General features: G+C 43.7%; 1 protein-coding gene across 1 annotated transcript in view; it reads left to right on the forward strand.

Annotated features, from left to right (window-relative positions):
- The first annotated feature begins 262 nt into the window (after window positions 1-262).
- The window catches only part of SEL1L3 (SEL1L family member 3), a 43045-nt gene continuing 26227 nt past the window's right edge, over window positions 263-17080 (forward strand). The window contains exons 1-9 of the mRNA XM_063135120.1: window positions 263-616; window positions 3320-3446; window positions 4614-4735; window positions 7418-7533; window positions 10372-10427; window positions 11810-11942; window positions 14001-14130; window positions 14928-15077; window positions 15843-16054. Coding sequence (XP_062991190.1) covers window positions 346-616; window positions 3320-3446; window positions 4614-4735; window positions 7418-7533; window positions 10372-10427; window positions 11810-11942; window positions 14001-14130; window positions 14928-15077; window positions 15843-16054 — 1317 coding nt within the window. The 5' untranslated portion in view covers window positions 263-345. The remainder of the gene's footprint in view (window positions 617-3319; window positions 3447-4613; window positions 4736-7417; window positions 7534-10371; window positions 10428-11809; window positions 11943-14000; window positions 14131-14927; window positions 15078-15842; window positions 16055-17080) is intronic.

Below are 17080 nucleotides of genomic sequence, written 5' to 3' on the forward strand. Positions count from 1 at the left end.
TTAAATGTTAAAGAAACAGCTAGCATTTTATATCTTTTTCTTCCCTAGAAAAGTGTGCCATCTTTTGGAAGGGAAACATTACTGACGACACCTGTCACTCCAGAGCCTGAACATAATGTATTTTATGAAGATTTTATTAATCTGAATGTTTTGAACAAAAGAGTTCTCAATGATACTCAAATTTCAGTTGACTATTTATGCTCAAAACCTTGCATAGTTACCATAGAAGCCGTAGCTTCATTGGAATTTAAAACTGCTGTGTCAGTGTATAAAAAGAGATGGGAGAATCACAAGCACCTCCACACCAGGACGAATCAAACGGTGAACTTGAAATTTCCAAGCAGCATGGTTTTCAGAGATGATTATGTCATCAGGCGTTCCTTAATAGTACATACAGTGATACTATATGCATGGATTATTCATAAACAAACAAGGACCCACCATGCTAAACAGGAGGAAGGCTACCTGCAGGCAATTGCAAAAGACTATACTTTGTTGGAAACGGTTCCACCTTTTGAACGGCCGTACAAAGAACACAAAGTGTGTTTGAAATGGAGCTTGGAATATACATGGAGACTCCAGGCAAACAGAATACCTTGGTGTCCTCATGAGAATGGTACGTATTTGTCCTTTATAGGGAAAGCATCAGTGCATCAAATCAGCGGATTTAAAGAATTTGCAGTTAATGAGATGCTGGCCCAATGGGGATTGTTTGAAATCTGCAGCCTGCATATTACAGCCAATAAGCTAGTCCAGCCATAACAAGAAATCAGGCTAAGTGAATGAGCCTGCACAACCTTCAGGCTCAGACCTCTGCCTTCCCTTTTCACAGCTGTGAGGAGGAGGTTGGAAGCTTGTCACTTCTATGTTTAAACAAACCAGAGTTCTCTGTTATGTCCAAACTTGAGGAACTACAGCTTGTTTAAGCTGTGGTTTGTTAGAACAAGCCAGGATCAAACCATGGTTTCAGAACAAGGCTGGCCCTCTTATGAGGCAGAGAGAATGCCCTGCCTCAGGAAGTGGATCTAGAAAGGAGGCAGACCCCATTTGCCCTGCTAGGGTGGTGGGACCTGCTGCCACCACTACCCTAGACCTCTCAAAGCGAGGTATAGGACAGGCAGACTCTTGGGAGAGCCCTACGGGCCATATCCTGGTGCACCAAATGTTGCAGCAGGAAAGCAACTGTCACAGCTCTCTGAAACAGCTGCTGCCCACCCTGTCCCTCACTCCAAGTAAGGCATAGGTGGGAGACTGCTCTGGAAAACCAGGCTGGATGCTCTCCTGCTGCAGCAAATGTGTGGCTGTAACAGTGCATATACAACTCACTTAGCTAAGCTAATGGTGTGAAACCTAAAATTGCCTGCAATTTACAATCACATTATCAATTCCAAAAGATTGGTTGGCTCCAGACTTACTTAGAGCTTTTCTACATGAAGCATTTATTATGTGTCCATCATTTCTTATGCAGCGTTGTTTATGGGTTCTTTTGACAATGACATGACCCTCCAGTTCCGCTTTTGTTTTTAAGTAGCAGTTTCAGCAATTTTTTTCTTAGAAAATGTGGTATTATTTAACAAAAGTGAAAGAAAAAGCCATTTCCGCTTGTGTCATTGCGTTATTCCGCTATACCGCAGTGCCACCTAAAGGTTATGTACCAGAAAAGCAGGAAAGTTTTTTGTGTAGTACTTGGTTCTCAATTTTGTGACAAAACCAAAAGTAGATACAGTGGATAAACTACCTCATGCAGAAAAGCTCTTAAAGTAGTCTCACTGAAATCAATAGGTGAAGTTGGCCATGACTAACTTAAATCCCGTTGATTTCAGTGGGTCTGCTCTAAGGCAAAGTCTGGATCCAGCCTATAGGGTTATGTCACCATAAGGCCATGTGGAATAATCCAGCTTGGCTTCTCCCTGCCCAGTGTTGTAGCGTGCCAACAGCTTAGTGCAATGGTCTTGTTTGGTATCTAACAGAAAAGGCTGTTGTAGCAGTGTCAGGGTGCTTCCAGAGAAGCAGCTAGATACACATTTGGGCTGGCAGAAGCAAACTCCCTTGCCTCATCCTACCCATGGCAGCCCCTCCAGATCCCTGAAAATACTAGACAGAGGTCTGTGGGATCTTCCTGAATAGGGTGAAGTATGGAGTGAGAGGAGATCCCAAATAACTGGATGAAATCATTTACTTTTGATCCAACCAAAGGCTTTTATTGCATAATCACCCTGCCTCATTCATGAAATTTTGCAGGAGTCAGCGCCGGCCCAAGACATTTTGCTGTCTGAGGCGAAAGATAAGATGCCCTCCCTCTCATTCCATGTAGAAAAGCCAACTGGACTGGCAATTGAATCTGTCTTCCACACTGGCAATGGGGCAGCATCCTCCCCCACACCGGGGGGCACAGGGCAAGCTACATGGCACACACAGCTCTTTCCTCCCAACACCTTGCTGCCACCTCCCAACATTTGCTGCATGAGACGACTGCCTCACTCTGCCTCTTGGTAGGGCTGGCCCTGGCAGGGGTCCAAACATCATCATCTCCAGTTCCCTCCCATGATTCCCCACCTCTTCTTCTGCCTTTTTGCTTTCCAGAAATAAATCTGTTGAGGAAGAAAAGACGGAATAGTTGTACAACACTTTTTGACTGTTAGCCCTATGAGTCTTCCATATGGAAACATCATCAGCCCACAATACTCTACCAGTACAATGCCCTGAAACAGTTCACAACACCAGTTTATGATATTGTTGCGCACATCCTGGACACTTAATGGCCAGAAATGTGGTCCAGCTGTTGGTGGGTCCTCAGAAAAACTATCCAAATCTACAATCCTGGTCCCAGTCAACTAGGATTATGTCCCATTGAACTCAGTGGGACTTAATTCTGCATAACCATGCATAGGATCAAAGTAGCACCTAGCATCTTATTCACCATCTTTCAAATAAGCCTTTCCAATTTTGTAAAATCTTACAAACCAGTGCAATGCTTTGTTATTCTCTCATACGTGCCCTAATATTTACAAAATAACTGGATCAGAATCTGTGTCCCAGGTTGCAATGCAAAGTTCAACTTGGCATTAGTGAACAGAGATGAAGGGTTCCTAGCCTTAGCAGCCAGAAGGCAATGTGATGTTATTCCGTCTTTTTCTCTTTAACGGATTTCCTGCAATTAGAAAAAAACATGGAAGAAGCAGTGGGAAGGGAGGCAGGACAATGGCGTGATTAAAAACAAACTTGTCTGGAAGCCCTTTTGGAATTAGTAATAGTAATGGCAATGGAGTATCTGGCCCTTTGCAGCTCTTGGCAAATTAAGCGTGATTGCATTTTACAGATGTTGTTGAGCTCCTCAGCTTTCCATACGCATCCAGTGGAGAGATGGCAGGAATTGTGAAGACGTTTCAGGGATTTAAAAACAGAGAACTTGAAACAATCAGAAAGCTTCGCATTGGTTACCCGACGTAAGCAAATAAAAACACCATGAATACAATTGTGTTTGCTTTTTAAAGCATGCATTCTTCTTTTCCCCTCTGTCGCCCCTTTTCTGACTGTCTGTCTATTTACCAGAGTTCCAGTCTGTCTTGGAGAACATAATAAATTAAAAGTGTGCTGTGTTCTTGTTTGTACAGTTATTTCCCCAATAATACTCCTTGTTTCTCATTTTCCTGTGGTGTTTGCGCATTGAATTGCCTTGTTTGCTCAGACCAAAGATCCATCAATTTTATTTCATACAGTGGCCAGGAAGATGCCTCTGGAAAGGTTGCAAAGAGGCAATGAAAGCAAGCGATCTTACTGTATTTCATTCCTTAGCCTAGGGCCAGTGCTCAGTGCTTTCCTATATTCATTTGCCATCAATGTAAATAGAGGACTGAATTTTTTGTCAAACGCATCAAGGAAACACTTTTTGTTTATTCCTCCACTCTGGCCATCGAATTCTGTATTCTGATAACTGGCATAGCTATACTTTACAGTGACAGAAATACACAGAGAGAAGGCTCGTTCCATTCTGTAATCTGTACAAGCTGCACCCTTATTTATCCTGTGACGTGTTTATAGCCGCTGTGCAGCCTATTTGACTGACCAACCACCCCATTTTCCCAGCCATTTCCTTCCAGGGATGCCAGCAGGATCTTCTGGGCCCACTATTTGTATTGAGAAAAGAAGTAATCCCTGAGTTCCTCTGAGCTCTGCTTCTCCACAATAGGGTGTCCGGCATTCCCTTGTTTGCAGCCTCTGGCTTTCTCTGTGAAACCCTTCTCTGTTCTATTGGTGGATGCAAGGAATCTCCCCATCGCTCCTCCGCAGGCTTCACTGCATCACTTGCAAAGGACAGTAATCTTGCTTACCTTTCCACATCTCAGCATCAGTGCTGGCCTGAATATCTATAGATCTTAGACAATTTGAGCGAACAAACCTATGCATATTTAGACAGAAAAAAGCCCTACGACATAGTAGCTGGGACTTTTCTGTCAAAACGTGCATAGGATTGCGCCCTAAATGGGCTTTTTTTTAACTGAAAAGATAAAAGTGATGCTACTTTTGTTTTGAAGACCAACTGAATGAATAATGTTTGAGCTGTATCAACAAGAAATATGCTGCTTCTCATTAGAATTTTGTTGCTTGTACAGGTTTACTATTTCAGTCTGGCTTTATTTACTCCGTTACTGCAAAAAGCCCTTGTGTGGAATACTGTATTTCATTGATTCTGCAGAAATGTACAGTACCCCTGCTGTGTTTCTAAATGATGAAGGTAAGTAGAGAGGAAAAATGCAGGCAAAATCAATTTAATCTCCTGCGCCTTCACCAAAGTAAATTTAATTAATATCGTTCTTCAAAAGCCTTCCTAATCTTGTAAGAAAGTCAGAGCAGCTCATATGATGGCATGGGGATCAGATGTACAATATGTGCAAAAAAAGAAAAGAAAAAAAAAGACGTTGATTCTGTGCGTCCTCGATTTACTGAAATGAAGAGAAACAGTAAAGAGCACCAACCTCCTATTAGTCCGAGAACCTGTGTCAAAATATGGTACAAAAGGCCTGACTGTCTGGACATCTTGCAAAAGTTGTAGCGTCTCCAAAACTGCCAGTCTTATGCGCAACTGCTGAGGCCTTTAGAGGGTGCAAACCCCCTTTTCAGGGCCAATAATTATGTTGGAAGGTACATGGATGAAACAAGCAGCATCTTTGGGGGAATAGTGTATATAATTCCAGACTGTCCAGTTTGACTGATTTTGTTGGAATGTGCCTCCTTCCTGACCCCTTTAAAAAGGGGACCACAGGTACATGGCTGAAACCAGAACCACTTGGTAGAGATCACCTTCCTGTATCTTAAAAATATCCAATCTGTTCGTTACTGGCAGTCAGAACTTTAAACTAAAATATGTTGGCATTTTATAGCTCCATGAAGGAAGGTCTCTAACAGGCAGATAAGAATTCCCGGAGTTCTTTGGGGAAAGCCTTGGCACTTAAAGTAGCATAAAACTGACACAGGTCTGTAGTGTAGGTATGCCCTTTGAGAAATACTTTATTTATTCCATTTCTATACTGCACAATAGTTAAATCTCTCTTTTAGAAAATTTTATCATGTGGGTAATCAGTGACCATTTCATATGCGAGGTTCTCCAGACACAATCTCCACAAAAATATGTGTTGTTGCCACTGGTCTTAGACTGAGGCACCATTTGTGTGTCGAAGCACGTCCTTATAAGTGGCGTTTGTGTGGCCAGTCCAATTCCTACAACGTCAACAGCTCAAAACAAGGGCTGCCGTCGCCATGGGAAATTGAGCCCGTTGCATATAAACTACCCATGTAGAAGTACCGTTTAACAGACACGAGGCCTTGTACCTGTCCTTCAGCAATCCTCTGCCTTCCTGAGGCAATTATGTGACGGCTGTATTGTGTGAGCTGACCCTATGTAGTTTTAAGGAACAGGACTGAGCTGTGGCCCAATGAATAGTCTGGGTACACCAGGGGATGTCTTCACGGCGCTGGGTTAGTGCCGTGTCCCTCAGAATTCCCACAGCATCCCTCTCCCAGTATGGCGTCAGGTAGTCCTGACGGTGAGAAGTTTGTGCAGGGTTTCTGGGCAGCCATCCGGAGACTTGAACCACCCTCACCCTCTTCCTGGTGGAAGGTGACTAATCGCAGGTAGCCTTCCACCAAGCACTGCCCAGCCATACTTGCACTGTGACTCCGGATCAAGGCCTTTGGGGCTGTCTTGACATTGTGCCCTGCTTGGGCTATAGGATGCTCTAGATGCAGATCCGGTATATACAGAGGGATGATCAAGCCAAGCCAAGGTCAGAGCACATGCAGTCCATCAGTCAAGAGGGTCAGGCACTAACAGGAGTCGTCACAATAACTGGCAAATGGTCAAAACACCATAAACAGTCAGTACTTTACACAATCCTGAGACAGAGTCGGTAGGTAGTCTGAAAGGTCAGTAAACAGGGTATCAGGCAAGGTTCAGGAAACACGGTACAAGGCAGGATGGACCAAAGTTTTTCCAATGCTGGCTGATTCCAAATGCAGGCTTTTAAGCCCAAAGCCCATTGGACCCCACCCAGAGCTCAGCTGCAGTAATCAAAGCTCTCCTTTCAGAGCCCTACTCCTGAGGAGACCCTTTCTCCCTGAGGAGACCTTTTCTGCAGGCGAGCACTCTGTCGCACAGGAGCCTTAGTCGCCTGTCGCTTGAGGAGACGTCACTCCCGGGGGTCAGGGGGGTGCTCAGCCTCTGCCTCAGAGGCAGAGGCCCTTTCTCCTGCCAGGGATGGTCCTGCAACTACCTCCCCTGAGGGCTCAAGCTCCTGTGGGTCTGATGGTGGTGTTTGGTCTGGGGCTTCGGCTTCTGGGGCACCCTAGGCTTCTGGGGCCTCTAGCTCCTCCTCTGAGGAGAACTCCTCAAGTAGGGGCATGGCATGTTGCCTTGCTCGTCCTCGCCTCGCTCCGGATAAAAAAGGCGGTGTAAGTCCCCGACTTTTTTTCTCCGCAGCTTCGGCAGAAAGCCCCAGAGTGGATGCTCGATTACAGCTGCGGTGTATAATCGACGCCGGGACACGGTGCACCCACCCTGGGACTTTCCAAGCATTTGGACAGCCTCCTGATCACTGCTAAAGCTAAGCAGCAGTGGACCTGGTCAGTCTATTGGGCGGGATATTACTTCATGCACCACAGAACAGGATATAATAGATTTTTTTCAAAAATAGGGTCAAGTTACTGCCTGCTCCTAAACCAAGAGTAGGGAACTTGTGGCCTGCCAGATGTTTTGGGTGACAACTGGCCAATATTAAGGGGTGATGGGAGTTGTAGGCCAAAATATTTGGAGGGCCACAAGTTGCTCACCCCTATAAATAGTTGGGAAGAAAGGCAAGTTCTGTCTTCAATATATTTGTTATCTTAACTAACTAGGTTCTTGTTTGGTGTTGTGTTTCAGGTTATGTTCACATCCAGATGCACCTTGTCAAAGGAGAAGATATTGCTGTAAAAACTACCTTCTGCCTTCCTCTGAAGCAATGGCTTCGCCTTGACCTCTCTGTTAATGGAGGACAGGTACATAGGGCATCCCAGCAGCCACCTCACAGTTGAAGGCAGTGAAAATGCTTTTAGGGGTTGCAAGTTACTGTGAGTGAAGACACAAATAATGTCTGCAGAGCTTTAAGGATCACCTGGAAGTGCCTTAAACAAATTGTTTCCCTTTTAAAAGTTATTATGGTGAACACATGGACGTTAATGTAGTGTTTTTAGTAATAGAAAAGGCCATTTGAAGCATGAGGGAAAGGGGCGGCAGTGATGGCAAAGCCAACGATAGATTTGCTGGTAGGCATTTCTGACCCTTCAACTGTGAAACAAGACTTGCTCTGTAGATGAAGGATTTGCTCTTACCTCTGATTTTTATATTATGGGCACATCTACACGAAGGGTTTGCCCCGGGGTGGCTTTGCGGTAGCAGTTCTTCATCTACGTGATGCAGCCGCCATTGTGAAGCCATCTGGGGGCAAACCCCAGAAATTGCGCTGAAAAAATGTTGGGCGCTTATCCTGACTTTTTTTTATCAGCGGAGGCTTGTCACTGCCCATGGCGCCTCCTGATTGGTCACCATGGGCTGGACAGGGAAAGGGGTGGACTGCAGGAGCTCCGGAGAACCCTGTGCCCCTTGGAAAATAATATTTTTTAAAAAAAATGGGAGGAGGAGAGGAACAGGCCCCCACACCTCTTCAAAAATTAAATATTAAAAAATTGGATAATTGTTATTATCTGTATCTGCACAGATACAGGTAATGAAAATTTAAAAAAACAAACGCAGGAAGGAACAGGCAGCCAGAGGGAGGTAAGAGGGAGGAGAGGTGGTTCGGGCGCCTGGCGTCCCTCTCCTCGTCCTCTGGCTGCCTCGTTCCGGCCCCCTCCTTCCTTTCCCCCTCAGCGCCAGGGTGAAAGTTCGCACTTGCGTTCCTTCCCGTGCAGATGCCGGGAAGGAACGCAAGTGCGGGAGCCAGGCACCTCGTGGCGCCGAAGTGCTGCCGTCAAGATGGGGGCCTGGTCTGTCTTCAGCCTTATACTGATGTGCTCAGTACTTAAGTTCATATTAAAGTCACACTGATTCAATGGCTTCCAGTTGACACCATTAGCCTGCAATCGCCCTGCCTCAAAACATGGAATTTTCCGAGGGATGGTGGTGTCCAGATGACATCGTCACCGATTTGTAACCCTCCTGGTGCTTCCCCTAACGCTTCTTGCATCTTTTTGATTACAAGGACAAATCTTTTTATTGGCAGTGCTAGGAGACACTTGTCTGGAGTGCTCAATGTCCCTTTGGTGCCATTTAGACCTTCTAAGGAGCAGGCTTACAAATAACATTTTATTTCTCCAAACACTTCAAATCGTTGTTATGCTATTGTTCCAACAGCCTTTGGGTAAAACAAGTAGGTCTCTGCAACTAAAAATATTAGACGATGTATAACTAAACTACCAACCCAATATTGGGTTCTTCAGCCATATCACTGTCATGGCTTTCCCAAAGAACCTGGGAACTGTAGATTGCTGACAACATTGTGTTAGAGAGGCAGGGAGGCAGTGGTGAGGAGAAAGCACTCTGATTATGCACAGAGGCACGTTATTACTTAACTGTTGATTATTCTTAAGCATGTTGCGTTGTAGATTTGCTGAGTGATCTTGGCCTAGTCATTTCTTGCTAAGCCTTACTGTTCCTCAGCTAAAAATGGAAGCAATGGCCAGTCTCCAATGCAGCTCATGTGCTAGTAGGGGCCCACCGCTAGCACAACAGGAAGCTAACACTCCATAATGAAGAAGGGACCTATTCTGACTTGTCCCATTCCAGAAACAAGTGTTACCACTAATTTCCAGACTTGCTTTCCGAACCGCTTTATCACTGAAATCCTTCCAATTTAACTCCACATAGTTTGGAGAAAGGTGGTGTTTGTCCCTCACCTCGGGCTCCTCAAGTGGTGGGGCTTAGCTTGAGCAAGGAGTGTCCGCAGCCAGGCCTACTATTCAGAGCCTGTGTCGTGGCACTCTCTCCTAGGCAAAACTATGCAAACTAAGCGAGACAATTGTCCTTTTAACAAGAATAGACAGCCCTTTCCCAAGACACATTAACTTCAGAGAGACTAGTTCTGAGGCAGCTTCTGATGGGACGCCAGCCGGGCCGACTTTCTCTCGCCTTCCTTTTGCTCCGCCCATTTTACTCGGCGGCGTACTCTAGGATTGGCTAACCTCTCCGTGCTCTCCCCTCGAAAGAATGTTGGCTTCCCACTGACTGTGTATTATTTGCCTTTGACGAGATATGCTCTGGAGAGGGTTCACTCCCAGATGGTGAAGAGCTCATGAAAGCTTTCTCACCCGCTGGCACAGGCTGGTCTGTTTCTGGCACCCACTCCTCTACTTCAGAGTCTGATTCTGATTGATCATCTGAAACACCTCCTTCCAAATCAGGGGGAGCAGGGCTAGACATGACACCTTAGACTTTTCAGTAAGAGGAAGTAAATGTAATATAATTTTTGGGAAATGTAATGGTGACTTTCTATATATAAGGATCTGCCTCCCTCAAAAGGAAGGGTCCTTCCATAAGAGGAAGGGTTCCCCTTACAGAGGGTTGCTCTGCCTGATTTTTGAGTATCCCCCCTACCCCACAGCTCACCTCATTCAGCAGGATCTCTTAACTCTCTGTGTAGCATTTTCAAATGGTTAGAGAGGGTGCTGTGGGAAGGAGGGGGTGGGAACATTAACTTCCAACAGTGCAGTTAATGCTGCATAAATCTGGATCCAACCGACAAGAATTTGCAAGCCAAGACTAGATAAAACATTGAATTTTTAATTGACTTGTAGCATGTCCATTTTCAGAAATAATATATTAAATAATTTTCCTTTTAGATAGAAGTAACCAGTGTTGGAAAGGATCTGAAAATTCATCACCATCAGAGTTTTAAGTAAGACCAACTTTCCTCCATTCAAACAAGTACTGTGTTGTATAACTGCAGTTTTTTCTTTTCCTGTTCATCCCATCCTGAAAGCTTCAGGCTTCTTCACTCTTTACAGTTCTTGGGTTCAGTATATCATTGAGAAACAATTTGAAATGTATTGTTGATTCTGCAATCTCAGCTGCTGGCACGTTACCATTGCTCAGCCAGTGATGGTGGGTTACTGGGAAACATTGAACTGGAAAATTTGCTTAGGAAAAATGTTCAGTTTGTGTTGGAATTCTTTTTATGTCCTAGAAAGATCTAATTTAGCATATTTATTTTAGTTGTATTTAGTAAGGAAAGGAAAGGAACCTCTCGTGCAAGCACTGAGTCATTACTGACTCTTGGAGGGACGCCAGCTTTCACTGACATTTTCTTGGCAGGCCTTATAGCGGTGTGGTTTACGGTTGCCTTCCCCAGCCGTTATTACCTTCCCCCCAGCTAACTGGGTACTCATTTTACTGACCTCGGGAGCATGGAAGGCTGAGTTGACCTGAGCCGGCTGCCTGAAACCAGCTTCCGCTGGGATCGAACTCAGGCCGTGGGGAGAGTTTCAGCTGCAGAAACTGCTGCTTTACCGCTCTGCAACACACGAGGCTCTATTTAGTAAACAAAGCTAGAAAAAGTACCCTGTGTTAATTTTTTGTCTCGATACACCATATGTATTTCACATGAAATATTTGAGAGAGAAAAATCAAAGCACACTTAGGGAGCAATCCCATGGCTGCCAGGCAGCATCTGAGAAGCCATGGGTTTGTTTAGAGTCCCCCTCTCCAAGGTCAGAGACAGCATTGTCACGTCTGAAGGGGGAGTTGGAGTTCTGACCCTTCTCAGCCGGCACAGAAAGTCCTGCATCAACTAGCCTCCAAAGCCAGAAACGTGGCCTAAGAGAAAGGGAAAAGAGAGTGTTTGAGCAGATAGGGCGGGAAGGAGACTGCAGAGAACAGGATACAAGTTATCCTGAGCTTCTGCTAGCCTCCTTCTCTGCCCTTCCAAAACTCTTAACTAGATGCTCTCAGGGGTCACATTTCAATGGTGGTGGGGTTAAAGGGGAAAGGATTGGGGCACCCACTGACCCCAAAAATAGGGGTTTCGTCTTGCTCCAGAACTGTGTCATCAGTTTGTGTATTCTTTATAATAATAACTTAGTTGCTGTCTAACGGCTCTCCTTCCTATCCTTTGGGAACATAAAGAGAGCCCTGCTGAATCAGTGTCTCCTTGGTTATGGCCCATCACATACCTTCCAGGCTATTCTGTGGTACAGTCCTCTGCCTGCCAGGAACATGGACATTTCATTTGGTTCACACTGTTTCAAAATTTTCAGAACATCGGCTTATATTCTTTTCTAGCTTTAGGGAAGATTTCCATTTTGATGACACTTCCGGATACTTGGTTTTTGGAGGTAGTGGATATTCCTCAGGTATTGAAGGATACTTTGGACCAGTGAAATATTATCGTCTTAATGCCTTGGATACTGGAAGGGTGAGTGTACAAAAGATAAATATGTGGGCGTGGATGTAGAACAATCTATGCTTGACTGTGCCATCGTTTTAAGATTGGGGCTCTCTTGATTTCCACTGTAACATTTGTGGCCAATCTTTAGTGGTTCTTTCTCTATACCACAAAGGAGTGATCTTGTTTGCACTGTTCCTTCCTCCTTGTGCAGCTTTATGGCGAAAAAAAAGCAAACAAATGTTTCCATTCATTTAGATCATACTGCAGGATTATTGAAACTGAAGGCTTTTAATGTAGGGAATGTGCTGTTTTATTTATATTGTTAGGAATCTGTTGGTTTAAAATGTGACCGCCAACACCATGTCATGAAAGGCCTGTAGCTTCATCACACCAGCGTTATACTGTGCAATCACTGCGAATTGCGTGCAAAGGACTCCGAACTTTTCCAGCTTATAATCTGCTTTGACTTTGAAGTACTTCCATGCATCCTGCTTTAATTGTGCTTCTTAGCCAAAAGAACCGACGTATTTTGGACTTCTTTAAGAATGAATCTTTTGTTGTTCTCCGAGCGGCCACTGGGGGTGCAGGAGGATGATTTGATATTTTTAAACTTCAAATTAAACCAATGCTTACATCTGTGTAAGTTTTAAAGATAAAGACATCAAAATTGGCATAGTAATAGATATTCAGCATACCAAATTTGAATTGGATTGGGTCATCTGTTGATTTGTAATGATTTTTTACATTCCTTTCCCCCCCCCCCCCCTTAAACCCTTTCCCTGGTATGCAAAGGATTTTAGGAGCGCCGCCGCCCGGGGTGTGATTTAGCTAACAACAACGACAGCTTTATGCTATGGGGACAATTTGAGGGAAATGAGTACGTGGGATGAAGCTCTTAGAGAACACACCAGTCAGGAAGCTAGGCAAACACTTTATTGTCTCTTTCCAATAAGAACAGAATAGCAGCAGGGAACTCCTGACTCTAGCCAAATACAACTACGTCTAGTGCCATGTAATAGCAAAACTATATATAAATCATTTCTCAGACTGCATGAACATTTTCTCAAGCAAAATTTTCTTTTGGAAGTGTGTATCAACATGTGACCAATAAGTCATGGTGGCTTATTTCCCCCTCTGTGATTGTGTAAATAGTCCTGTTGTATAACGTTTAACCATTGTATCGATTAGGCTGATGGGTTAGTTATTACCAGGATGGTATTTCTTGCCCTTTTTCTGGATGAGGATGTTTAACATTCTATCCAAAGAGATTCCAATCTATGAAGTTAATAAATTGAATCAAAGGCTTGACAGTAAGTGAGATTCACCACTCCAAATGGCCTTTGAAGAGTTCAGATGGGATGCCAACTTCTCCAGGGGCTTTATTACTTGCAAAGAAAGTAATTAATCCCCCAGTTTCATCCGTTGGAACCTGTATAGCATTGCATTGGGATTTGTAGCATTGTTAAAAACTATGTAAAACCCATTTCCATACATTACTAAACATAGTAAATTTTGTGTTTCAAAAAATCACACACACACACACACACACACACACACACACACTATTGACTAAGGACCTCTTTTCAAAGAAGTGGTCCTCTGGCAGAACTCCTTGTTGAACAAGGAAGGGTCACTGACCAAGGGCATGTCTATATGTCTATACAGCTTCATTACCGCGACGTAGCTGCGCATATTCGCATTTAACGATACACGATGCAGCAGCCTACTCGCCACAGCACCAGTGTTATAGCTCTAAGTTGCGCATCTTCGCGGTTGCGATTTACCGCAATTTTGTGTTATCGTTCAGTTTGACAGCGCGTTACTGCTATGTATCTTTGTGGGAGTTTAATCTGATTTTCAACTATAAGTGGTCCAAGAGCTCATTCCAGAGACTTCAGCACAGAAAGCTGTTCTGTCTGGTGCTTGTTCCTCCTTGAAACAGTGTTGTACTTATTTATCTGTAGTGAGAATAAAACATGGGCCTGCATTTTAACAACTAATACATAGTCTTCCCTAGAAAAATACACGTGGTTGCTATTATTTTAGTTGCCAGTATTGCCAAACAAGTGTACTTTTTTTCCCCAGATTTCGAATCCTTTCTTTAACAAAGACATTTTGGAAAGAATTGACCTGCACTATAAAAAATGCGTAGATTTCCAGAGCATAGCATCCAAGTACGGATTCTCACTGAAACAAGTTGAAGAAGCACAAAAGTGTAAGTTTTGAGAGCCAAACGAGACATAAGGTGGAAGACATGATCTCTTATCATTTAGGATATTTATTTATTTACTTATTTATTTAAAAGCCCTTATAAGGAGGAACTATTCAGATGGAAGGTGTGGCATGAGGTAGTTGGGCAGTCTTCCTTACCATGATGTTTTCCTGATTTAAATTGCTCCTTCCAAAACATACAACATCCCTATGGTATTGCCCTGAGCTACAGTCTTTGAATATCCTTTCCCTCCCCCACCACAGCAATATCCCAACCATTATATATGGACGAGAGAACCCGCTATCCCCCACCCCCAGTGGGATGTGGGCTAATATCCCACAAATGATAAAATGTAGATTGCTATATCTATATTAAATTCATTTACTGTTGGGCAAATCTACACTGCAAGTCTATATTGGGTGTTGATTTTTTCAACAACTGTAGCTGTCATGGTTTCCCCAAGGAATCCATGGAATTATATTTTGTTAAGAGTTCTGAGTATTCTCCGTTACAGGTCTTTAGACAGACTCCCTTGCAGGACTTCAGTGCTACAGGAAGAACCCTAAGTTCCATTTCATTTACATTGGGCTTTACTTCTGAATATGCTTAGGATCATGTTGAACGTCTGCAGTATATAATATGCCTACAGTCTTATCCTAAGGGAACCAAAGATCAGTTCAGGGCAGCACTATCTTAAACCAGAAGGGAGCTATTTGGGGGTTGTTTTATGGCATCAAAATGAATGAAAAAAAAAAGGTTTCTCAAATACTGCTAGGATGATTTGTTTTCATTTTCTTCAGGCCCTCATGAAAACTATTACTCGGAAATGAGCAATAAATATGGAGGGAACCTCAAGTGCGCGGCTGCCTTCAGCTGGGCGAAAGAGCTAAGGAAAAATTACCCAAGCGTGTTCCAACAGTTTCAAGAAACGGATCTACATTCGCCAGAAGGTAATGTGTGCCTTCACACAACGCGTTGTGTGGATTTTTTAAACCACAAAATGTAGTGATGTCTGCCAAATTGGACGTCTTTAAAAGGGAATTAGAAGACTACCAATGGCTACCAATTATGGCAAATATTGTTGGGGGCAGTCTTTTTCTCAATACCAGTTGCCGAGGAACACAAGCAGAAAGGGTGCTATTGTGGTCATGTCCCACTTTTGGGTGTCCCACGAGCATCTGATTGGGCACTGAGGAAACAGGATACTCGACTTAATAGGCTTTTGGTCTGATCCAGCAGAGCTGTTATGTTCTTACATTGTTAATTGGTCAATTTAATTGTCTTTCCATTAGCAATTCCTGCATTTTTGCAAGAAACCTCTGGCTTTTCAGCATTTTCTCTCATTTTCGTTGTGGTCTCAGGGGTCGCCTGAATGGACTAAGGATGCCTGCTTGTTCCTGGGCCACAATTTAAGAATTACACTTTAAGGGATGGGGGCATATTCTTATATTTATCGTTGTGGTAGATGTTGGCTACTTCCCCTAGCAGCTGCCTGGGAGGTATAATATGCCTGAATCTGCAGGGTTTTCTTAAGTTACTGGCACAGTATAAGACCCAACTGCATGGAAGTGGCAGCCATTCTATTACAATAACAAAAGAATAGGCCATAAAACTATTCAGTTGTAAGGCTGTGGGAAAACTGAAGCTTCCTAATCAGAATGTATCTATTTTCACAACTCAGGAACTTAATTGTACATTATGTCTTACGGTTTTAGCACCCAAAGGCCCAAAGGACACAGTGTTAGAAATTGGACGCAGGTTATTTGAGATAGCTACTCAAAATCTATCCAGGGCTGATGGCCTACATTATATAAACTCTTCTGTCTTATCGCTGATGGATTCCAGCTGTTATGGATATCACAGAGCTTCCTATGTTCTTGGTGTTGTCTTTGAAATTGGACTGGGTATGCCTGCAGACCCAGCTCAGGTAAGAATATGGATGTCTCACTTTTGCTCAAGGATTTCTTAAGGAAGGACATTTCCAATATTTGCCATTTCACAGCAAATCTTATGCTGAAAACAGACCGTTTTTCCAAGCTGAAGGTGGTTTGAAAGAGGGATCGCGGTTTGGAGTGTTTTCACTCATCCCACTTTCACTTTGTATCAACAGGTTTGGCATTTTTTTATTTTGTATTTTGTATTGTTCAGGGGTGACAGAATGACAAGAGCAAGCTTCCACAAACTGGTGTCCATATATTTTTAAGTTCAGCCTCCAAACCCCCTGACCATTAGCCATGAGGGCTGTGGGGATTGGAGTCTATTCATTTAAAAGAGTTTTAACTCACCTTTCAGGACACACTGTTCTCACAAGGTGACTTACAATATTACGAACATGTTGTTTATTTATTTTGACTTTTACCCTGCCTTTCCACCAAAAATGGCACTCAGGGCATAAAATTTTAAACATACAAATTACAATTAAGCACATTTACAAACACATGCAGCAGCAGCCAATGGTTTTAAGCACCAAAAGCAGACTGGAATAAATGTGTCTTCAGGTTATTGTTCTTAAAAGCCACCAGTGATGAGGCCATACATATTTCTCTGGGGAGGGAGTTCCAAAGGTGTGAGGCCACCACTGAAAAAGCCCTATCCCTAGTGATCACCAGGGGCTTGTCTATACACCCTTTATACCCCATCAAGACTGCACAGTGGTATTGCGTTGTTGATGTGACGCAGATGTCAACTCGCAGACACTTCAGGCTTTTCACCTTGAAACCACTTGTTTTCACAGTGTCGTTTTACCATGACTTTTTCAGTTCCTCCAATTGCACCATGTTGTTTCCGCGTCTATCCGTGGTGGCTTTGGTTGGGGTTGAGAAAATGGGCATAGCCCTGATGAAAATCGATACCTCTGGGGCAGGTAGTGACTCTGCTCCACTCTCCGGCTTCTGCCTATTGCTGGAGAAAAGCCACTCCTCAAATGCTCCCAGGCTCAGCTGTTCCTCCTTCC

Source organism: Elgaria multicarinata, chromosome 10, assembly GCF_023053635.1.
Source record: "Elgaria multicarinata webbii isolate HBS135686 ecotype San Diego chromosome 10, rElgMul1.1.pri, whole genome shotgun sequence".
Classification (NCBI taxonomy): domain Eukaryota; kingdom Metazoa; phylum Chordata; class Lepidosauria; order Squamata; family Anguidae; genus Elgaria; species Elgaria multicarinata.